Source organism: Lissotriton vulgaris, chromosome 3_1, assembly GCF_964263255.1.
Source record: "Lissotriton vulgaris chromosome 3_1, aLisVul1.2, whole genome shotgun sequence".
Lineage (NCBI taxonomy): Eukaryota > Metazoa > Chordata > Amphibia > Caudata > Salamandridae > Lissotriton > Lissotriton vulgaris.
This window is the reverse complement of record NC_141689.1, coordinates 872715538-872739794: the sequence shown is the minus strand read 5'-3', so window position 1 is coordinate 872739794 and position 24257 is coordinate 872715538. Positions and strand designations below refer to the sequence as shown.

At 48.3% G+C, this 24257-nt stretch overlaps 1 protein-coding gene across 1 annotated transcript; it reads left to right on the top strand.

Annotated features, from left to right (window-relative positions):
- Positions 1-15150: 15150 nt before the first annotated feature.
- On the top strand, positions 15151-22463 carry LOC147727144 (uncharacterized). The gene is made up of 3 exons (XM_086963576.1): positions 15151-15430; positions 18064-18123; positions 21939-22463. Exons 1-3 carry the CDS (start codon positions 15151-15153, stop codon positions 22313-22315), a joined length of 717 nt encoding a protein of 238 aa, XP_086819702.1. The 3' UTR covers positions 22316-22463.
- Positions 22464-24257: the final 1794 nt, after the last annotated feature.

Genomic DNA, 24257 nt, shown 5'->3' with positions numbered 1-24257 from the left:
CGATGTGCGGCGATAATTTTTGTCTCTAAACAAGTTAGAGACAAAAATTATCGCTAGTTGTTGGTAATATGCCCCCCGGTCCCTTTCCTGTGCAAAAGGATAACTCTCTCGAGATTGTGCGTTGCGTGCAATCATCCACAGCAACACCTACGGAATGCCCCTTTCATGCAAAGTGCTGCGTGTAAAGGTGGCCATATTTGCAAGACAGGAAAATCCAAGCAGGGTGGCTTTTCCTGTGCTTGTAATTATGGGGCAGGAAAATGCGCAGGTGAAGGTGATGCGGCGAGCGCAAGGTAAGTGGTTTTATTTATTTATTTATTTAGGTTTCACATTTCCGTCATATGTCGAATTCCACTAACCCCGAACTCCGCCCCGCCCCTGCCCTGCCTCACCGCCCCACAGCATTTACCTGTGCGAGTCACCACTGTCTCACATGAGCATTTGATGGGGACATTGCAGGTGGCAGGAGGGAGCTGCCAGCTCCATTTTACCCAATAAGGCCTCTACCGCCCCTTCTACCTGGAGAAACGACTGCCTACATCCCTGGGGCTGGTGCATGTGTTTTATAATATAACTGGGCGCAGCTGACCGAGGTGCAGACGAGTCCAGCCGGTGGGCCCAGTTAGGGGCAGATTTATGATGGACTTGCGCCACCGATGCGTCACGTATCATGACGCATCGTGGTGTTTTTCCGTGCGCCAGATCAGCAAGGTGACGCATCTATGTAAATGCGTCACGCAACGTGAGATGCGACGACATCAAACTGCGCAAGATTTGGCTGCGTCACGTAAGATTAAATATATGCAAGGTAGGCGTTCCCACGTACAAAGACACGCATTTCCGTCGCATCCATATTTATGACATTCCGTCACGTTGACGCATCTACAAAATGCGTCACGCAAATAAAAAAAAACTCTCGCAAGCCTACGCCACAGAAACCCACGCGCAGAAAATATCGCAAGTCTGATTGAGTGTAGCAGAGTATTTTTTCACAAGGTGGAGAAAAATGGATCTCTTAATTTTGCAATTGGGAGTTGCAGAACCACCTGCACAGGTACTACCACAACCTCAGCCACAACCATTAGTCCCAGGGCAGCGCAGGAGAAAGGAGCGCGTTTTCCGTGTGAGGACCACACTGGCTGGATTGCGCAATGAGCAAATTATCAAACTTTACCGCTTCAAGAAAGTTTCCATTTTGACACTCCTGCGGCAGATCAAACCGCAGTTGCTGTCTGAAAATGAAAGGGGTAACAACATCCCACCGATGACCAAACTACTTGCAGTATTGCACATGTTAGCGTCTGGTTCTTTCCAAACAACTGCAGCTACAGTGGCAGGGGTGTCACAAGCGTCTTTCTCTGCCTTCCTGCCATCAGTTTTGGATGCAATTCTTCAGCTAACGCCACAGTACATCCATTTTCCAAGCACCCACCAGCAGCAGATGGACATCAAACAGGGCTTCTATGCCATTGCTGGATTCCCCCATGTGCTAGGAGCAATAGACTGCACCCATGTCCAGTTAGTACCACCTGCTGCAACTGAACACCTCTACAGAAATCGGAAGTATACCCACTCCATTAATGTGCAAGCCATTGTGGACCATCGTGGACTATATCTCAATGTACTGGCAAAGTATCCAGGGAGTGTCCATGATGCGTACATTTTCAGAAATTGCATCATTAATGACCGTTTTCAGAATGGACAATATGGCAATGGGCTCCTAGTAGGTAAGCCAAATGTGTTGAAGATATAAGTATACTATGCAGTAATTCTTCGTACTTTGCCACACCACATGTCGGCATGTCACCATGATGTAATAAGTCAAAGTGGGTGGGGGTGGGGTGGGGGGGTATTGCACAGGGATGTCCCATAAAATTAGCAGAGTCAATTCCACTGGATTGCATGTGCTCACTTTAGTGCAAATGTTGATGCAAATCCTGTGCCCGCTGTAAGCAGGTGTAAGGACTGTAGTTGCATTGTAACAATCATGCCCCCCCGCGAGCATTTTAGGTTTCTGTGTTGTGGTTGCAATTACATATCTGCAATGTACCACTGTCATGGCACAGATCACTCACACATCACTCAAGTCATGGCATCATGGTGTGCAGCATTGTAAATGCTGTGCATAAATGTTTTTTGAAGGGTGGTGCAGAGTAACTGGTGCCTCTTTGTTGGTATGGAGGGATGCGCAAGTCAATGTCAAATAGTCCCATGACAACTAATACTAACTAAATATAGAAATGTGCATTGCTTAGTAAGAAATGCAACAATTATTATTTAATGGGTGACACATGTAATTTTATTTGAAAGAAACATGAAGTATCACTTCATGGCCCAGATTCACAATTAGTCGATCTACCCTGGTAATCTGCAGGGATGCAGCAGTAAATGTGCACAGCATCTCCACCACCCATGATGCCCTACCATTACAATGCCATGCACCATGGTGGCAATTCTGCCCTGATGTCTCATGCAACTGGCCTGTAACAGTGGGGCTTTGCTGGAGTTGCGATGCAAGTGTGACGTAGCTCCAGCAATGGTCTGTGTTGGCCTCATTTGCACAACACATACCACTTGTGTGATCAGTCACTATCTCCTTGTGCTATTCATGAGTCTATATCTCACAACTCTATCAACATTTCTCCTCAGTCCTGTGCAATAGGGTATATACGTAGTCCTTTCTCTACCTCCCTACGCAGTGATGCAGTCTCTGCTTTGGACCACTTCAACATATCAGACTGCCATACTTCGACATTAGGGAGTCTGTGCAACTTCCATCTCTTTTTCAGTGCTTGAATTGCCAATTGGAGGCCCAGGTCCACTAATTTCAGTACTGCCTTACACGTCTTGGATATTGTACTGTTACCTATCAGACAGGGTAGTGCACCATTAAGGATCTGCTGAGCTCTTACAGTGTATATTGTGTTTGTGATTTCCCACCCAGTAGTTGCGTAGTCTTGGGTATGGCCATAGTATGTGAAGAATATTTGTGTCATCCTTATTACATCTAGGGTAATTGTGGGGAGTGGCAGGAAATATGCTGTGTAGCCTTTGGGGAGTGAGATTAGCTCTATGCAAAAGCATGGCCTGTATAAATGTGAATTTGTCAATCCTGGACACCGTCCTAGGGTGGGCCAGGATGATTGGCCATTCGCCGTCTGTCATGGCCTCCCCTGTGTCTGCTATCCAAGCTTCCCTGAGTGTTGTGAGGGGCAAACATGCATGTTCCATAATGCCCACATATACCCACTTTACTAGGTGTCCACCCGTCAACATATAGTGGAGGATTTGCACCACTTCATGTTGGTTTTGCTTGGTGCGTTGTGGAGCCCAGGTGCGTCATACATAGTGGCTCACAGAGGCGTGTACAACGTACAGTGGTTGCAGGGCCTCTGTGGATAGTAGGAAGGTAGCATGATCTAGTATGGTGTTGTTTACAAACAAATCTCCAACTCTGTCCATCCCAGTATCTGTCCAGGGTAGTAATCTGCGTTGTGTGTGGTTCCCTTGTGGAGTTGGTTGTCCAAGCAGGGGGATGTTGTCTGCGTAATGAATGGTTCCTGCACTGTACTTTAATGCTGTCCACCAACATCTCAGAGGTACATGCAGTAGGGGGTGGCACTCCCTGGGAATCCTGACAGTAGGTAGTGAAAGGGAGTGAAGTTTAAGCATGGGCGAATTTTGCGGATCTCGCGTTCGCGAATTTTGCGGATTTGCGGATTCGCAATCCGCAAAATCCGCGAATTCCCGCGAATTTGCGGATTTTTTTTTTTTTTGTGTTCGCCCGTGTTTCTGCCAGTTCGTGAGGGTTTTTACAATTTCGCAATTTGCGAACTTACCTGTCGGGTCGCAAGTTTTGCGAACTTGTTGTTTCTACGTGTCCAGCCTGTTTGGGACACTCTTCTTCATCACTGCCACTCTCTGTCACCACTGCCACTCTCTGACTACTCATGCCACCCTCTGGCCCACCCATGCCACCCTCTGTTTCATCACCACACCCTCTGGTTGTCCAGTGTACATTATTTTCGGCAAAGCAAAGCACACCTTCCCTGCCTCAAGTGACCTGAATTAATTTGGGGCTGATTAATGTGTCACAGAATATTTTTTTAGCTGGCACCTGCTTCCTTAGTGCGCCCTGATTAGTGATCTTTTGCACTTGCTAAGTGCTTTCATTGTTGCAAAATTAGTTACAACACCTGCCCTGCCCCAACTGACAATAATGAATTAGGGGCTGATTAATGGATTTTAACTTCTAGCCTGGCTCCTGCTTGTCTCCCTTAGCTGTAATTCAGGACCTTTGTGGCATATGTGTAACTATTCTGAGGTTCAGAGCAGGGTCACATAATAGTTTCAACTGGCAACTGAACTCTGGAGGGGCCCCTCAGGAAGCACTACAGGAAATGGCTACTAATGATGAGCCTGAACTTTTGAACCTGGTAAGTAGTTACTTTCAGTTTTGCTAAGATCGTATTTCTGCAATTTTGCACTTATTCGCGGGGCGCGAACTCACACGAACAGTGCGAGCAGTGCGAGCAAAATCCGCTGCTCGCGGATTTGCGGATTTTGCGGGAAATTCGCAAATCTCGCGGATTGCGGATTTCCCGAAAATCCGCAAAATCCGCGAGCGGAACGGATTTTCCGCCCACCCGCGTGCAAATTTTGCCACAGTCAAAGCTACTTTGGAGATTTCTACCCGACACCCATTTCATCAACCATTGTAGGTGGCTAGCATTATAGTACCATTGTAGGTCTGGTACACCTTTGCCTCCTTGTCTGGTGTTCAGCTGTAACTTCTTGACACTGATCTGCCGTCTCCCTGTCCCCAAAATGAGAATCATCACTAACGTCTTTTGTGCGTCAAAAATTGGTTGTGGGAGTAGGACTGGCAACTTCACAAAGTACTACAGTATTTTGGGGAGCAGGACCATGTTTGAGAAAGCCACCAGGCCCATTACAGAAAGGGGCATGGATGTACAAAAGGTCACGCCACTTTGGAGGTCTTTGCTTGCTTGTCGCACATTGCCCTCAATCTGGTCTTCCGGGCACTGGTATACGTCAATACCAAGGTATTGAAACGTAGTTGCAGATACCTGGATCTTGTGTGTGCCTGAATGTATATGGATAGGTCGCACACCGTCTTGGGAAAAGAAGCACAGTGATTTACCAGGGTTTACCGGCAAGGCAGAAATCCTTTTTAAATGCATAAAGATGGTTGGTAGGTTTGTAGGGTCACCTTGCAGATTTTGGAGGAACCTCATTATATTCTCCACATATATGGAGATCTAAATATGGGTCTGTACAACTAGAATGGCCACCTCTGTTGCTCTGGTGCGGAGTGCAATTGCCAGGGGTTCTAGTGTGGGTACGAACAGTAACGGTGACAGCGGGCACCCCTGTCGGGTGCCCCTGTGGACGTAATAACTGTCTGAACTGTGCCTGCCTGTGCGTGCTGTAGCTGTTGTGTTCCTGTACAGTACACGGATCCATGTCATCATGCCATTTTTGGTATCCAAAGCGACTTAAGGATTCAAACATGAATTCCCATGTCAGGGACTCAAATGCTTGTCTGAGGTCCGGGGCCATGCAGCCAGTGTGGCCAAGTCCCTGTGGGGTGTTCGTCATGAGGATGTGGAGTTCAATCATATATTTGGAAGTACTCCTCTCCGGGAGAAAGCCACATTGATCTCTTTGGATCATGCCAGGGAGATGGGCTTCTGTTAGACGGAGACCCGGAGGGTCAGCCGAGTACAGGGGGGAGAGGCCTCCGGTGAGGGCCGTCTCCGGTGATCGTACAGACAAGTAACTTCCCCCCCACAGATGGACACCACACAAGGATGAGTTCAACACACTTTATATACGAATCTTGAGGCAAGATGATAACGATACAGGGGTACCACGATACGAGGATCCTGCCAATTCTAGTCTCTGCAGGGAAAAGGGGTAGCGGGACAGTCTTAGTACCGGGCCGGTACTGGAACAGCAAGAGATGGAGCTCACAATCCTCGAGCTTGAGGGTTCGCAAAGATGGGCCGCGGCAGCGCCAGCAGGCTACGAAGATGGTTCGAGGTGGTGAGGGCCGCGGCAGCGCCAGCAGCCTACAAAGTTGGTTCGAGGTGTTGAGGGCCGCGGCAGCGCCAGCAGGCTCGGAAGATGGTTCACGATGCAGAGGGCCGCGGCAGCGCCAGCAGGCCTGGACGATGGTTCACGAAGGATGGGGCCGCGGCAGCGCCAGCAGGCTTCGTTGATGATTCACGATGGATAGGGCCGCGGCAGCGCCAGCAGGCTTCGAAGGTGGTTCACGATGGATAGGTCCGCGGCAGCGCCAGCAGGCTTCGAAGGTGGTTCACAAGGAAGGGGCCGCGGCAGCGCCAGCGGGCCTTCAAGGATGAGTTTGTCTCGGTGTCTCTCGACTCCAGGATACAACTGCCTTCCTGCTCTGGAGCTGCCCCAGTTATAGGTCTGGCCTCCTTTGATGTCCGGACCCTCGCACTTGGAGGTCGGGAGGTCGGGATGAGGGAGTCCAGACACCCAGCAGGGGGGTGGAGCCAGCGCCCGGGGAGGCCAGGGGCGATCGACACCTGGCGGAGGGGAGCCGTTGACACTCCTTCTCCCATTGACCTGCCAATTGGTCTCTTCACCTCCTGGGTGGATGGTGGTGCCTCGATGTCGGGGCCTGGCCAGGCCCAGGGTTGGGGTCGATCTGAGGCCACGCGGCCTTGTCGGGCAGTGTCTCAAAATGGCGGCTGGGCCGGGGCAGTGGTACTGACGTGGGCCCGGGCCAGCCGATATCGGGGTGTTCAGGAGTTGGTGTCCCGTTGTGGACGGGCCGGGGGTTGTCCCGGTGGGTTGCCGGGTGATTCTTGTCTTGAATACAGGGGAGCAAGGGTCCGGGCCCCGCCATGCGGGGAGGGAGCGGGCCATCCACGAGGCCTGTCCAACAGCTTCTATTTCTAAGGTGATAGCTTTGCTAAGGATTTCATACTCCCAGGAGAGCATGGACAGGGGTCTACAAATTCACACGTCAAGGGTGTCTCTGCCGGGCTGTGGGATGGAGATGATCAAGGCCTGCATAGTCGTGACTGGTAGATGGGCAACTTCATAAACATATTCTTATAATGTTTATCAATACAGGTGCCAACGTGTCGGAGTAAGTGTGGTAAAACTCTCCAGGCATGCCATCCATACCCGGAGACTTATGCCGGTTTAGTGTGTGAATGTTAATTTAAAAATCCAGTTGTGTAATGGGTGTTGCTAGGGACGTCTGGATCTCCTGGTCACGGTTGGAATCATCAATTCATCTAGCAAGTCTCTCGGCAGAAGGCTAATGGCGTTTTGATTGTGCACCACGTGCCCCTGACCTGTTCTCTGCGTGGTCCGCTCCTTCCTTGAATGTGCTGCCCGATGAGTTCTGATTAGTGTTTAGGTCCACCTGGATGTCCATCACTTCCAGCCACTCCTCCAAGTCCGTGCGGCTGTCAAAGAAGTGAGTTTTGTTGTCGTTGATCACTTTGAGGTGTGCAAAAACAGCAGGGCGTAGCGGAGTTTGGCACTATGGAGTCCCTTTGAAATTGAGTAGTAGAAGGACCAGTGCTTCTGTGATTAAAGTGCTGTGTGTAAATGATAGTAAGTATCAGTGATAAAATAATTCTACCGGGGGTCTCTGTCAGTACATAGTGATATGGTGCAGTGCGCTGCTCTGACAGAGTCTCCAAAATAAACAAGTAGTGTCAGGGGCTTGTAAAGTTGATCAGCAACATCTAACACAACATGCAATTGACCACAAATGAATTCACCATGACAAACTTCACAAAGTATTTGTACAAATTATGCTATGTATGCAGAATTAACACTAAAGTAAGATATGTACATTTACTTACAGCTGATCAAGGTTATGGTCTACAGACATGGATGATGACTCCATTTGCCAACCCACAAACGGAACCTCAAAGGGCATACAACCATGCCCATTGTAGGACGCGGAACATTGTTGAGCGAAGTTTTGGCATGCTGAAATCCCGGTTCCGTTGCCTTGATGTGTCTGGGGGAAGGCTACTATATTCCCCAGAAACAGTGTGCAAAATGGTACTTGTTTGTGCAATACTGCACAACATATGTGTGAAAACAAATGTCCCTTGGGACGAAGAGGACCAACACCCTGATGAAATGGACAATGGTGATGGAGATGAAGCAGGAGGCCAAAACATCTGCAACACTGCAGCAGGGATTAGACGCCGCACACACATTGTGTCTCAATTTTTTTCTTGATTAATCATGCTTTACTTTGTAAATATGTAAAATAAATGTCTACATGAAAATTAACGTAGGAACATCTTTCTATTTTTATTCTTTGAACTGTACAGCCCATATGATTAGCAAGTATGTGTCTGGAAGTTTGTGTTACCATCACCTGCTGGGGTGTAAGGGAGTATTCATCAAGGAATGGCATGGTTGAATTACACAATAAAGGAAATGCTGCTTGGGGAACAATGTTTTAATTTTTTTGTTTTTAAACCCCTTAATTAACATAGACCAAGTCTTACACAGCTTCTCGCCTACAACCCCCCAGGGCCGCCAATGCGACAATGATGAATACGGTCGGGAACCAGACGATCTGAAGTACACAGCCTGATGCCGTCAACCCTGGGGTACGGCGGCGTTATGCCAATGTGCAACCAGCAAGAAAGCTATAAGTGATTTTTGGTATTATGACCGTACACTTGTACCGTTCTCCTCGGTCCCAGAGGGTGGGATATGTAGGACGAGTGCTTTAGAGCCGGAAATGTAGGTGTATTTAGTGTTATATCAACCCACCCCCTACTCCTCTGCAGGAGGCCCCCCCCCTCGTTCAAACAGGAAAAAAAGTACCCCGAAAAATAAACGCCCAATCCAACCCCTCCCCCCCACTGTCCACCCTGTTCGCTGATCTAACCAGTAATGCCTGTGCCATTTCAAATCCTGTGCCGGTGTCCATCTCTCTCCCCCCTAGCTCAACCCCCTCGGCATGGCCTAACCATGTCCCAACCTCACCCCCTCAGCAGCCCTAATCGACTACCACTCATCAGTCACTACAGGACAGCCGGGTTTCAATACTCCACCCAGCCTTCGCCATGGCTGCCTAATTGCGGACGGCTCACCCATACCCCAGGCTCCGGGATTGTACTGAGCAGGTTACAGTTACTGTGTAGCCCCCCTCTCCTTTCATCGCTCATCCACTGTGTCTTCCCTGGCATACCTGAAAGTGTTATATAAGCCCCAGAAATTTTTTGGCCTACTAGTAGGAAGGAGGAGTTTGCTGTAGTGTTCAGCCTGTGTGGAACAGTATACCATGTCCCTGGCCCATCGGCTTTTTGTCAGGGTAGGCCCTCTCATCCAACACTGCGCCACCGTACGCCTCGCCAACAGCAGCCCCATATCCGTCAATCGCCTATACTCCATTGGTAGAGGTTTCGAATATCCCAATAGCGCCAACGCGGGATCTATCGGTAGTTCATGCTCCAGTATCTTGCTGAATTCCCAAATGACCTCCAGCCAGAACTCATGAATCTTACGAGAACCCTACGCCATGCGTAGGAAGTCCACTACCGGCGCATGACAACGCTCACACTCCGGAGACTGTCGGAGGCCGTATCGGTGTAAGCGTTCGGGAGTGTAATATAGTCGCTGTAAAAATAGGAAATGTATCAACCTGTGCCGTCCATTCAGCAAGACTCTCCTGGTGTTGGCGCAGCAGTACGTCCATATTGAATCATCTATTTCCACCTCCATGTCCCTCTGCCAAGGCAGTCTGGCCTTGGAAGGTTCCTGTGCTCTGTAGGAGATAATGCTCTTGTACAGGTGTGTCATTAAGTGACGAGGGGAAGCAGTAGCTATGACGTAGGATAGTTCCGGAATGTCCTGCGGCTCTGCCATATCCGGGCCCAGGATGTCCCTCAAGGCACCCCGAAGCCTGTGGAATTTGAACCGTTGCAATAATGTCGGGTTTTCAACCGTTTGTGCCACCTGGTCCCATGTTGCGGCCTTACCCTCCACAAACAGAGCCCCCGCTGTCGCAATGTTCAACCCGTGAAGCTCTCGGACAACATTTCCGTCCCCGATGGGGGCCAGCCACTGTAGACACTCCACCGCCATCGCGGGAGAGTATAACAACGTCTCATTCCTAGCCTCCAATATTTGATTCCATGCATGTTTTGTAGCTGTGATCGGGTCTGGTACGCCTACCCGGCGGTCTACTGGATTGCAAATCGTGGCCGGGAGCGGAAGAGGTGCCGCGAAGAGCTGCTCCATGCGTATGTGCGGGATATCTCTATGTCCATGAATCCATGTGTGCAGGTGTGTGGCTTGGGCCACCCTATAGTATCTTACTAGGTCAGGGGCACCGAGTCCTCCCAGCTCACATGGCAGCATGAGAGTGTTCCACTGCACCCGCGGTTGTTTGCCTCCCCAGGCCAATTGAGTCATAAGTTTAGTTACATTCCGCAATAAGGCTTTAGAGAGTATTATCGGCAGAGTGGCAAACAGAAATAGAAATCTCGGGAGAATCACCATCTTCATGACGGCTACTCGTCCCATCAAGGAAAGCGTAAGCTTGCACCATCGCTCCACGTCATCCTCGCATCTACTAAACGCCACCCCGTAGTTTTCATTAAAGAGCACTTCCGGGTCTGTGTGAATAATTATGCCTAGGTATAGTACCGGGTCCGTAAACCAGCGTAATGGGTAGTCCATGTCAAATCGATCCCATACAGCGCACCTATCATCTGCAAGAACTGCTCTCCCAGCCCCATACGACGTAAGACCCTAAGCATGAACGGCCATTCGACGGAGTCGAACGCCTTTTCCATGTCCAGGAAAACGGCTACCGCTTTTGCATCCTGACGCACATGCTGCATCGTACCCAGTACTGTTTGTATATTATAGGACAAGTTTTGTCCTGGCACAAAGCCGGACTGTTCCGGGGCTACAACTTCCGGCGCAATGAGTGACAGCCGGGTGGCCAAGACCTTGGCATAAAGTTTAGCGTCAACCTCGATATGAGTTAACGGCCCTCGGGGTCAGCTTGGAGCGGCCACTGGACCAGCTTGGAGCGCGGGTTCACCATGTCAATACGCCCCTAGAATGTGTAGTGTAGCCTGCCGCTGCAGAATTACATAAGAGGCCCCTGTGTTGTAGTATCTTGCTCGTGAGTGGTAAGTGCGTTTCTTGAATTAAAGCTAAGTCCACACGGTGTCTCTGCAGATAGTGAAGTAACTTCCTCAATTTCCTGTAATCGTTCAGACCCCTAACATTCCAGGTTAACACTCGTAAGGTCTCAGCAGGATTAGCCGGGGCCGCTACCTGAGGGTCTGCCATCGGAACCGACATAGTACAATACAACAGTACATTTCAGCAATGCCACCAACATTTCTCGAATCAATAGAGTGATATAGCTAACATTTTTTGAACAGTCCCGTCCCTCTCCCACCCCCCACCCCACCCATTACTTCCAAATTCATTAAGCAACATAGCAACAAACTACATCTCCCCCACCACCTCAAAACAATCTCACCCCCCACCCACAGCAGACCCACCCCAACCTGGCCTGACAGTGTGCTTAACGCACGGGGAAGCAGGTAGCCAAGTTACATAGTCTCTGCCTAGCTCTCAGAACTCTCGTGTGGCCCCCCTCCGCTCCCGCCATGCACAGCCACCAGGAGTAACGCAGCAGTCGTACATATCAAGATTGTCTGTTACACACCTTGATCTACCCTATCGCGCCCAGGGCCACATCCTGCCAATGTCCCCAGGTCCAGGCCTATAACCATCGATGGTCATTCACATAGTCTCCTGCAGCAGGTCCCCTCATATATCCGGACCAAATGTGTAGCACATTGCCACCCGGGCGTACCCCCCCACTCCGTATACCCCCGCAATAACACTAATCTGTACAAACCACCACAGTCTCGTAAGGCAAGGAACTTCTCGACTCCCTTCCAGGGAATACGCAGCATACCACTGTCTCGGGATATCCATGCCAGAAATATGCAAGGCAGGCCATCAAAGACAGTGATCAGTCCTGATCATCTAGTCGTCCGCCGGATCCTTCACCCTCGGGGTTCCGCACTGGGTTTGTCTTCTGTTCCTTTGCCCACCTTTTCATCGCCTGTTGTAGTGCCTTTGGATCCGTGAAGATATTGGAGTGTCCTCCCCTGTTGACGCGCAGTTTGGCCGGGTACAGTAAGGCATAGTCCAGGCCCATTTCTCGTAAGCGCTTCTTGTGAGGGATAAATTGTTTCCGCTCCTCCTGCACCTTCGCCTAGAAATCCGGGTATAGCGAGATGGTGGACCCTTCGTATTGCAGCTGCTGTTTGGATCTCGCCAGGCGGAGCGCAGTGTCTCTATCCCTGTAATTGAGGAGTTTTGATATTATTGGGCGCGGCGGCACACCCGGCTGCGGTTTTGGAGCTAACGACCTGTGCGCCCTCTCAACTGTGAACATGGCCAAAAACACTCGGTCCCCCAGTAGTTTCGTGAGTAGCTGCTCCACAAATCGTTCCATAGGACCAGTGGCTGTGCTCTCCGGAAGGCCCGTGATGCGTAGATTGCAGCGTTGAGAGCGTGCCTCAAAATCCTCAGTCTTATTGCTCAGGACCTGCATCATCCTCTCCATCTTCTTCTGTGCTGTGTCCAGGTCAGTTTGCGCCTCCTCCACCTCTGTCATCCTTCTTTCCGCCATGTCGTGTCTCTCCGCGTGCTTATGTAGCCGTTCCGCCATCCGATCCATCCTATATGACATGGGGTCTATCTTGGACCCCAGGGCAGAGATTCTGGTCTGTATCCCCTGTTCCATAGAGAGCAGCATGTTTTAAATGTCTGAGTCAGCACTCCGGGCCTCCTCCGTCCGAGTTGTTGGACTGTCGTCCGTGGCTGGGCTCTGCTGGAGCAGCCTCTTCTGAGAGAAGGGGAGCTTGCTCTGGGTTCAATCCCCCTTGCCCATTGTCTCTCTCAGCGATCACCAGCTGTGTCCTAGTAGGTGCGGGGTCCCCGGGGATGTCTATGCTGCTAGTAGATACGGGGTTGCAACTCACAGGTACTCCACCATACCCCCAATCTGCTCGATGGTGGAAAGCAACGGGAAAAGACAACTCCCCCAATGCCCACTCCTCAGCGTCGTGTGGCCTGAGGGGAACCATCGGCCAAAGACCTCAGGGTGCGTGCCTCTGAGCCCAGTCGCAGTTGGCCCAGGTGCCAAACATAAGTTCAGTCAAGAAGCAGAATGTGGAGGAAACGGAGGTACCCGGGGGCCTCTCAACCGACCAGTCGCTTCACTGTACTCCAACCAGGTGCGCACCTCACCTCCTGTAAACGCTGACTCAGGCAACTCCGCTATGGCCTGCCACAGCGCCTCAGCCAGCGCGTTCCGTAGGGAAATGGCGCCATGCCTTCCAGGGGGGCTGATCACCTCGTCTCTCAATCTCTCTAGTGGGGGTGCAGTCCCCAGTGCGGACCCCAGCGGCTTCTGCCCCACAGCAGGCTGCTCAGAGCCCTCTAACCCTGGGCCTCCGTACCTTCGCCACCTCGGCGGGGGGGGCAGCAGCCCTTCATCTCTCCCCCGGTGTTCGGCCGGTTCGGGGACCGCCCGCTCAGGTTCGGCTCCCGCTGACTGCAGCTCCGGGGTCGCAACAGGAGGCAGTAGGCAAATTTAAGTTCCGGAAGTGCGTGCAACGGAATACTGCAAAACCTCCACACCACCATGTACGGATCTTGTAAGCTGCTGTTGACCGGACACGCTTACTTGCACCTGTGCAGCCTGCTACATGAGCAAAAGCTGCAGCCGTGAGTGGTGGACTAAGCCAGAGATGATGAGGCCAGCCGATTGCAGGCACTTGTGATGCAGCCACGCAGTGCGGCTCTGATTGGCGGCTGGGCGGCCGGGAGGAACCTGGGGTGGTGAGAGAGGTGGAGGAGCGCTGACAGCCAGAGCGGACGTTTGTTTTTGTAGCCATTTTGTTAGTTGTGCCTCCTCGTGGACAGCCTCCCCGCCCCGCTAAGGCCTCCCAGCTGCCCCTCCCTCGCACCTGCCCCCTCCACCATCCATATATAACAGATGCCTCCCTGCGCAGCGGACGCGCCCCATGCGCGCGGAAGGCGCGCAAAAGTTAAGCCCATCTACGCCCGTCCACGCCTGGACCGCGCCCAGCGCCACACCCCCAGGCCCCCGCAAAACTTTCCACCCCAGCATTAAGTATGACGCCGTCACCCTCCTAGCCCTTAACCCTGGATGCACAGCAAGGTAGCATAAAACGCCTATATACAGAAGCCTGCACTGTCCAATCTCATTCTGCATCAAAGTGACCACTCCATTAAATTGTGACATCTACACACACAAACATTGATGTATAATCAACATTGTGTAAAGAGTCCCTCTAACTTTGCAAGAGTCTCTAAAATTCAATATTCACTCAATTTGAAGAAGAGTCAGTCTAAATCAAGATAAGTGTCGCATCGTTACCTAAATTGTCTCAATTAAACAAATGTGTAGCATCAACACAAATGACAATAATAGCAAGCTACAGTAAAAGTGTAGCATCTACCATCAAAGTATAGCAAATCACCAAAAACGTGTCGCATCTTGACAAAATGCATCGCACCATGACAAATGTGCCGCATTCCAGATTGTAAATGCATGTTAACGTGCGATGCAACACTCAAAATATGAAAACGTGACGCATCTGCTGGAATACTTTACCTAGCTATAGAAATCATATCGCATCGTCAAATGTGTGTTGCAAATCATAAAAACGTGACGCAACTCCGGCAGGATGTGATGTCATCATTCTAGAATCATCCAAACCAGGAAGTTGATTTTCCTTTCACTTTCTGTTAGTCTCTTTGGGTGTGTGCTTGGTGTTGGAGGTGTTTGGAGAGATTGAGACTGGGAGTTGTGTTTCCCTGTATCTTGTTGTGAGTTTATTGTGTCTTTGCTAAATTTTAGGTCTGTCTATTGTTAGTCTTGTCTGTCTATTTGTATTTTGTGTCAAGGGGTGTATGTCAATAGGGGTATTTAGTATTTTAATAGGGGTGGGGTTTTTAGTTTTTAGAACTCACTTTTATGCTAAGTTTCCTTTTGTCTCTGACAATCTTTTTTAATTTTAAACTTTGTCAGAGCACACTATGTCAGGCAGGTCTAAGAACCTCACTGACAGTGAGTTTGGGGGGTTGTTGTGGTTGGTTCAACATTATCTGCCGAGGATGGTGAGCATGGGTGGCCGTGTGAGCCAAGGCTACCCCACAGTGGAGCGGAGAGGCAGATGGCAGCTGGTTCAACAACACCTAGAGCAATTGTTCTCCATTCAGCGTACCGTACATCAGATAAAACACCGGTGGCAGGACACCGTCAGCCGTGAGGGTGATGTACTGGATCATCTGGGAGTGGATGTAGGAGGCCCAACCGGTGAGTACATTTATTTTTTTACTCATGTTGTCATTCTCACTAATGTACTGATCTGTAAAAGGTTTCAATGATAAGCAAAGTATGCCTCAAATTTACAACAAGGTAACGCAAATGTCATTCCTGCGCCGTGCTGCGTTAATTCAGAAACCACAGAGATGCAACATATTGAGAATCATATGTTGTGTGTCTGTGCATCCCCCTGCGCTCATGCACTAACTGTATACATGCACTGGCGCAGGCACCCTTGCACTATGATGCAAGGATGCCTGCTCCATGGGGAGAAAATGGTAAGTACAGTGAGGGCCAAGATGCAGCACAAAAAAAATGATTTCACTTTTTCCACTTTCAATGAGTGCTTTGAAATGCAGCATGCATTGAAAGTGGAGCACACATGGAGAAATGGAAGCATTTCTCAATGTGCCTTGCTACCCCACCTCTAGTGTGGCGTAGCATTCCTACGCAACTCCACCTTAAACATTTTGTTAAAAATTGTAAATGTGTCTCCCTCCATAGGTGTTGCCTGTGAACATCCACAGCAACATCCATGCAACACCCCTTCCACGCACAGTGCTGCGTGTGAAGAGTATGTATTTTGAAGGAGAGGTGAAGTCACGCAGGGTGGGTTTCCCTCTCCTTATAAATATGTAGAACCACTCTGCACCACCACTATGTTGAAAAGTCTGACATACTTGTGGTGCAGTGGGCTAGTAAAACACAACCAATGCCATTGTATGTTGATAACTGTGATGTGGTGCATATTTGGAAATATGCAGGGAAGCATCATCACACATCCAACACTCATTTCCCTCCCTGGTCCACCCCATTTGTCTTTCACTTTGTAAGCTGCATCCCGGCGCAACATTTTTCAACATAGTGTGTGAAATACTGTGATGTCATGGTGAAGCAATTGTGGAGTTGGGTTCAAAATGATACTTGGATGACGTAATGCTGAAGTCAAACCCTCAGGGCTCCTGGCATTTCACACAGGATTGTGACGTATCACAGACATTAAGGGGGGCACTTACATATTTAGGGGCATCCCTGCATATCAGCAGGGATGTAGCACAGGCCTCTTCCATGCACACCTTGCAACACTGTTGCCTTACATTGAAAAGGGTAAAAAGTTATGCACGACTGGCAAAAGGCCTTCATTATTGATTCCCCACGTATGTAGCGCGGCTGATCACCCAGCATTGGTGCCTATGATTTTCAATGCAGCACACCATGGATGAACAAATGCACTGATGTGTAGTTATATAAATTAAATGATCTGATAGTATTATATGTATTGCCTTTCACAAATTTCACTACAGTATAATGTAATAAAATATACATCACAAACAGGAATGCATGTACTTTTCAACAGTCAAGTAGGCAATATGTATTCTGGTCAACCTGGACTGCATTGTATTGTGGAAACATTCACCCAGGTAGCAGATGTGGCCAAGAGTATAGGTAGTGCCTGTGGACAAGATGTAGTCCAGCGTGTGGATGGGGGTGTAGATGGGTGTTGTGAGGAGTTGTCTGAGGCCAAGTTTCGGTAGGTTGTGTATCAGGGTGGCAGGGTAGGCGTCAAAATTCTTGTAAAGGTGGAAGTTCAAGTCCACAAGGATGATGTATTCCATGAAGGCAAGTGCATGGCTGCTTGCAAGGTTGGCAATGGAGTTAATACATTAAGCCAGGGAACCAGGGGGTGTGTCAATTAGTGTCCCTCAGAGGGTGAGGTTGTTGTTGTTGTGGATCTGCAAGTGCATTTGTTTGCCAGTGTGGAGGGTGATGTCTATATGGCTAACAAACGTGATGGTGTTATTGTTTACAATACCTATTCCACTTCTGTTTCCATTGGGACAATCCATGCAGGTGATCTTCTATACATCCGGGATGGCTATAGGAATGTTGTTGGGCAAGGAGTTGTTCCACCAGGTGTCAGTCTTGAAGGCCACATCTGGGGCAGAGGTGTCTTGCAGATCCAAGTGCAGACCAGCGTGTAATGTAGCAGAGCAGGTGTAGTGGAGTATGCTGTGGAGGTGTGTGTGTTCAGTACTTTGACATTTGGTGGTCCACTCACAGGTGAACCTGCATGTGTGGGTCAAGCAAGGTCTGTGGGACCGTTTCAGGGTGTCCTTCAAAGTGTAGTGCTTTTGGCCTGCCATGAGTACGTGGAGGCTGCTTGTGTCACTGTGGAGTTTGCTCTTGTGGGATTAGCGTGGTCCATGGTAACTGATGCTGGCCAGCCTCCAGACATGTGCATACGGGCTTGCCTTATGCGCGCCTTCCGCCACCCACCTAATGGCATTACAATTTTAGCTGGGAAGGCAAAGCTGCTGGGAGGCGGGATGCTGGGGATGGGGAATGGGGCCAAGTGGGCTGGACCACAGGGGTATTTGCATCAGAACGTGAGCTGTTTACACGGGGGTGAGTTGTCAAACATAATCAAACAATGTACACTCATGTTGAGGTCAACATGCATTACCAGTGTCCATGTACATTTTCTAGCTGCATTTTGTAGGACAAATGAAAGGGTAGTAAAAGACTATAAATGACATGCATATGTTACCGTACAATCTGCACGCTACAATATTTTAAATTTATAATGCCATGCATTAATGTACATATTTGCACATGTTTTGTAGGTGGTCCGCCGCCATACACGCAGGGGGAGATCGACCGCTTTGAGGACCCCGATGCAACCAGTGAGTAAATGTATTAATTCCTACAGATTGAAGTAATGTGTGTGGAAGCAAGCTGCACTGTGTATGTGCCCAACTATGGCATGCTCAATGCATCCACTTGTATCAAGTCTTTGCTGACACCCTCAAAGTAAATGTAAGATTTTGTGAGTGTTTGTGACAGATGTTGAATCATGCATGGACAAAATGAAAGGCACATAAGTGTCAGACAGCCCATTACCCTAGGAACAAAGTAACAGTCAATGCCTGTTTCTTTTTGACACAGAGGGAGCAGAATGCAACATGAAAATGCAAATTCTTTACATGTACATCTGTACAGTAAGGCATGCTGAACACAGTGCTCACTACGTGTGTTTAGTGAATGTGTTGTGTGAATGATTATTACAGGCTGTGGTACCAGGGTTGCAGTGTGTGTAAGCTCTAAATCAGGTGTACTGTGGAAGCACATGGCTTGCTACGTTTGTTCACAATCACTGTTTTACAAGACACGTACAACAACAAATCAGTAAGGGTGAGATTTATGTTCACTGTTGCATCCCCAGGGATGCACCACTTAATGTGCACCATAGTGCGCCACAGCTCCCCCACCCATGGTTAGCCGCTTTAACATAGCGTTGCACCATGGGCCACAAACGGCACAGATGTGTGACACATCTGTGCCACAAAGTTGGCGCTTTGCTGGAGTTGCGTCGCAAGCGCAATGCAGCTCCAGCAAGGCTTGGGGGTGGCCCATCTACACAATGCTGCATCAAGACCAACGCCTGCTTCAAGCTGGCGCAGGGTTTTGAGGCAGCATTGGCCAAAAAGAGACTGAGTGAAATCTCATATATGTCAATCAGCCACTTTCAAGAGGCTTTCCTGCGCAGGAAGGCCCCCCCCCCCTGCACAGGAACGCCTCCTTATGGCGCAGGGCTTTACAAAGTGACGCATGTCCTAGATGTGTCACGTTGTGAATAGGGCACATTGTTTGTGCCGCTGTTGTGTTAAATAAAATGACGCAACTACGGCGCAACCGCATCATAAATCAGGCCCTCAGTGATTTTAGCAAAACTTAACATGCCCACAGTGCATGTAGTGCCTTTTCAATGTGTGATACTTTTTGCATGCTGCATCAAAATCACACAGTCACTCCTCGCACATGTAAGCACAGCATCCCTCCGTGTAATGACACTGGGCCACACCAGGATCTGCTGAAGCAAAGTTATTTATCATTTGGCCCACACCAACCCCTAGTCCAGGAATTTGCGTGTCAATTTTGTTGTGCTAGTGTGGGTTAAGAAATGTTACAGACATGTTGCCGTATCCAGATTATTTTTGTGTTACAATATATGCTTTTACATTGTGAAAATGTCCTCACAGTAAGTGAACCAAATAAATTCAATCCCACAACATGTGCATAGGGCACACATTATGCAATCAAAATTATTAGCCTATATGAAGAGGTTACTGCCTTGATCGTACACACACCAATCCTTACATATTGCCATGCAGCATTTACTGGTGGTTGAAACAGGCCTGTCCCACCATCACTCTGAATGGCAGTAACCAAGGGCGTATGGATTAAGTAATGAGCCCGTGACAGCCCAAATGTATCCTGCACTTTGTCCATTTACAGGACAACTCCCTTGCTATTCCGGTCTACCACTCCCTACAGGCCAAGCTCCATCCATGTAGCAAGGCCCAACCAATCTCCCACATGTGGAAGTGGTGTACACATGGGCAATGGTACCTCTGGGGCATGAGGGCATTGCACTCCCATCTTGCCATGGTACCTTTTACAACAAAGTGTCGGAGTCAATTTTTACTCAGTCAATAAATCCATCCTTATCTTGTGTGATAAATATCACTAAGGATGAGACGTGCCGTCCCACCTCTTGTTCCATTTTAGATTCAGCTTGCATTAAGTCCTGCGCCACTGCGTGGGTGAGCCCCTTCAATGCAATTGACAATAAGTACAAACAAAAATCTGGGACAGCGATTACCCCCTCTGCCCTGTGCTGCATCTGGGTCTCCAACGCCACCCTTCCACGTCCAGTTTCCGTAAGAATAACAGTCAACATATAACAGAATTCTATGCACACCAGCAATGTATGGTACTAGTACAACAGACAGGAAAGTGCCACCATCGTCACCAATGCCGCTCGGCCCACCTACAACCGTGGCAACGTTGACCAGAATGCATGCTACTCCAATGCACTCTCATAACTCATACCATATTGACATCACTTTGTTATTCCTGGGTATGGTAAACATGTGTCCCCCAGTAATAGAGATGTCTCAAAACCTGTTTTTGAGAGCATGCACCCCCTCCAATGCCTCCCCATCGTCCACTGGAAAGAACAAAAGGTCATCCGCATTCTATGAGACAAAGTGCGAGTGATCCGAGAGCCTCAGGCCACAAACCACCCTACACAATTGAGAACAAGTTGCTCATGTTTCGACAGCCAGAGCAAATAACTGAGGGGAGAGCAGGCAACCCTCTTGGCCTACTGGGTATTAGGAGGACATGATTAATCACACCTTTACTGTGGGGATGTCTGACAAATACAATTTTACAATCCAGTGGACACTTACCTCTCCCAGCCCAAAAACCCTCCTAACAGCAAACAAGTAGGGCCACTCTGAGCAATGAAATGATTTAGCTATATCCAATTAAGGTCCTCTGCACAATAGTCCACCGCATGGTCTGTGTTCAACATTTATATCAACTTCCATAGACTAACGGCCATATTGCTGGTAGGGATGAAACCAGCCTGATCAGGGTGTACCAAGTGTAACAGGTGTGTGAATACTCGTGCATACAGGATGAGATTTGTCATCACATCATCCATGGTCAGCATGGTTAGGGGACAGTACCCACAAAACTCACTTTGGACTTCACACTGTATGAGGAAAGGGATAGTAATAGCTAACCTAGTCGTAGACAGCAGCATCCCCAGTTGGCCAGCCTCCATAAACATCAATGGCATCTGAGGTGCAAGAATGTTGACATTACCCTAGTCAAACTTGATGGTGAGACCATCAGCCCCCAGGGGTTTTGTTCAGGCCCACTTCTTTTACAGCGCACCGGACTTCCACATCCATTATATCCCTACCAAGAGAGTGCACCTGCTCCTCGTACACGGTGTTCAAAGAAAGCCTGTGCCTCTGCTTCCCAAACCTGTAACTGGCCACTATGTGTATCAGCGGACACTATATGACTCCAAATGAGATGACACAGTGTGTACACATACCTATCTGCTATGCCTTTCATTGGCTTACAATTATATCCAACATGGAGATTTTACCCTTAACAACGGGCACCTCCTGTGTACCCTGCTTTATATTGTCCCACATATACCTTGGACTTAAGACAGCGTGCTCTTCCATTACAATGTATCCATGCCTCACCCAATGTGATCTCTCCCATCCTCTCAACTTGCATTCCCTCAACTCAAGGATGCATGGGGCTATGATACCCTCACAAGTATCTTTTGCAATATAAAAACGTAAGACAAGATAGTTCTACATAAACCAGCGTGGGATACCAAGGCCCCGCATGAGCAGACAAGCACATCTGTTATACTTGACAGTATGTATGTGGCCAGATGCTGGTGTGTCATTTCATGGCAGTCATTTGACTTGGGCACCACCTAGTGGCCCGTGGTCATGTGACTTTGGATGTATATGCTAGATGGCAATTTTGCAGTGTGTCATCACACAAGTGTTGGTCATATTTTCATGACACTTTCCATTCACTCTTTTGATTGTACAACTTAGGTCATGCTGATGTCCATCATGTACTGCTTGCCTTACACATGTTCCCTTTTTTCATACAGATAACATGAATGCAGGGGAGGAGCGGGCTTTCCGCATCAGGAAAGCTCGGTATGGACACATACTTGCTGTTGCAAAGGCTTTTCGTTGGTCGGGTCGGCAATACCAGAAGAGAAAGTTGGCGAAGACCTGGGTCATAAAGTCACCTACACGCCAAAGTGGAAATCAAGTACAATCACATGTTGATTCAACAAATGCAGGTGGTGCTGCTGCCCCACAAGCATCGACATCCACTGCAGGCACGGCAGCAAGTGTTGATGCTACGATGTTGGCAAGCATGGAGAGGAAAATAGATACTTTGGAGGCCAAAATTTCAGCATTGGACACAAAACTTGACAGGGTGCAACAGACATTGGAACACATAATTTCAATGATTTGATTACTATCTGGACAATGTGTGGACACTGACTTTTTGTTCACAGTAGAATGTTAAAGCATTTTTTTAAATATTTTATATAGGTTTAGATAGTTAGATTAGGTAGTTAGTTAGGTTTCCTTTTTCTATTTCTTCATTTTCATTACGTAGTTGCTGGGTTTTACATTTTCTATTTGGGTGGGTGGGTTTTCTTAGATGTGTTATATGTGTTTTTAATTTTTTTTTAAATAAAAAATATATATATATTTGTGGTTTGATTAGATTAGTGTGTAGTTTATGTTTAGGATAAGTATGTGTATATCTATTGTACATTTATGTGTTAAGGGGGGTGGGGGCTGATGTTTACTTGTCCTGCGTCAACCTAGGTAATTTTAGGCTAAGTAAGTTAGGGCATAGTTATGTAAGTTAGATAGGTTAAGATAAGTTAGCTTAGGTTAAGTTTAGATAGTATAGATAGTGTTAGGTATTTTAGGATGTAATGTAATTTTAAAGTAATGTACATATTTTTACTAGTGTGTTTGAGAAGTAAATTTTATTTATATTTTCTACTTACATACTTTGTGATCTCTTATTTTAAGTACTGCATTTACTGTGTTATAAGTGTGAGTAAGTTGACACATTGAATGGATAAAGTTTCATGTTTGCGTGCATGTCATTATTATGATCTTGCTATGTTCAAGCTGCATCTGTGAGTACATGTGCTAGCAATCCCTGTGATGTCAAATCTTGTCGAATATGTCATGCAGCTGTGTGCATACAATACAACTTCCAGCAGGTGGCCTCTAACAATGTTTTTCAGGTCTCTCCCCTAATTTTAAACACAGACTCTACCGCCTGGCCAGTGTTGACCATGTCCCCCACAATACATACGGTGCCTCAGGGCACAATTGCCAGGAATGTTGTCACCGCTATCACTCACCAGGGCAACAAGTTCATTGAGCCAAGGTATATGGGGACATCACTTAGGTCTGCTCTTCAAATTTGAAGGGAGATTGTGAGGTCATGTCTGCCACCTCCTCACACCGCTCAGCCAAAGTGATAGAGGAATGTCCAACACTTACCCTGTAGTCATTCACTATTGTGCAGTGGGGTGGAGCTCGGGTACATTGCAACTAACGCACCCATTCCAAGGCATACTCGGCATCCATCATATACATCTACAGATCCTCAGCATACAGTGATATTATATGCATGGTGACAACGGTTAAATGTCAATAGGAAACAACAGCGTGGACAAGGAACAACCCTGACGAGTTCCCTGCCCCACTGGATATCACAAGGAGACCCCCGCCCAACCACCACCATTGTGCTTGCCAATGAATACAACCTGTCTTTGCATCTCAGATGACACTCCCCAAGTTCTAAGGCCCTCATTATTCAGAATAGATGAGACCACTAAAGGCTTTTGATACATCCACTAAGTGGATCACTGGCATCCTCTCCTCATCATAGGTCTCTCCCACAATTCATAACAATTGCCATACATTGCCTGCAGTGTAACGGGTGTAAAGAAATCATGCCTGATCTTGATGAATGTAAGGCACAATATGCAAGAGGAGTAAAGTGGGCAGTATCCAGGCCAATCTTTGTAAATACATCATGAGCCTGGACTTTCTGCAATCTAGTGAGTTGTCCTCAGAGGCCATCCCCAGCTTAAGTAGGGGGCCGATCACCGCCTCTCTAGCATAGGCTTGCAATACTCACAGATACGTGGCCTGACAATGGCTCTACAGCAGTGTAGGGGCTAGGACATCAAACAAGATCAAATGATGTAGACTTAGTAGCATTGACCTGGTGCAGTTGGCGGTGAGCCACCCTGCACCACCTGCAAGATTCAATCCTAAGCTAATGTGCATCCTGGACACAGTGATTTCAGAGTGAACCTTACAAGTGTGTATGACTATACTTTCATCCATCACATGACACACATTGCAGGTAATGTTTA

What these genes read in the sequence shown, in the direction of transcription:
- LOC147727144 (XM_086963576.1), top strand. Translation starts at nt 15,151, where the DNA reads ATGTCAGGCAGGTCTAAGAACCTCACTGACAGTGAGTTTGGGGGGTTG. An exon ending in GGATGTAGGAGGCCCAACCG is followed by an intron (nt 15,431 to 18,063) that starts GTGAGTACATTT and finishes CATGTTTTGTAG; the next exon opens with GTGGTCCGCCGCCATACACG. An exon ending in TGAGGACCCCGATGCAACCA is followed by an intron (nt 18,124 to 21,938) that starts GTGAGTAAATGT and finishes TTTTTCATACAG; the next exon opens with ATAACATGAATGCAGGGGAG.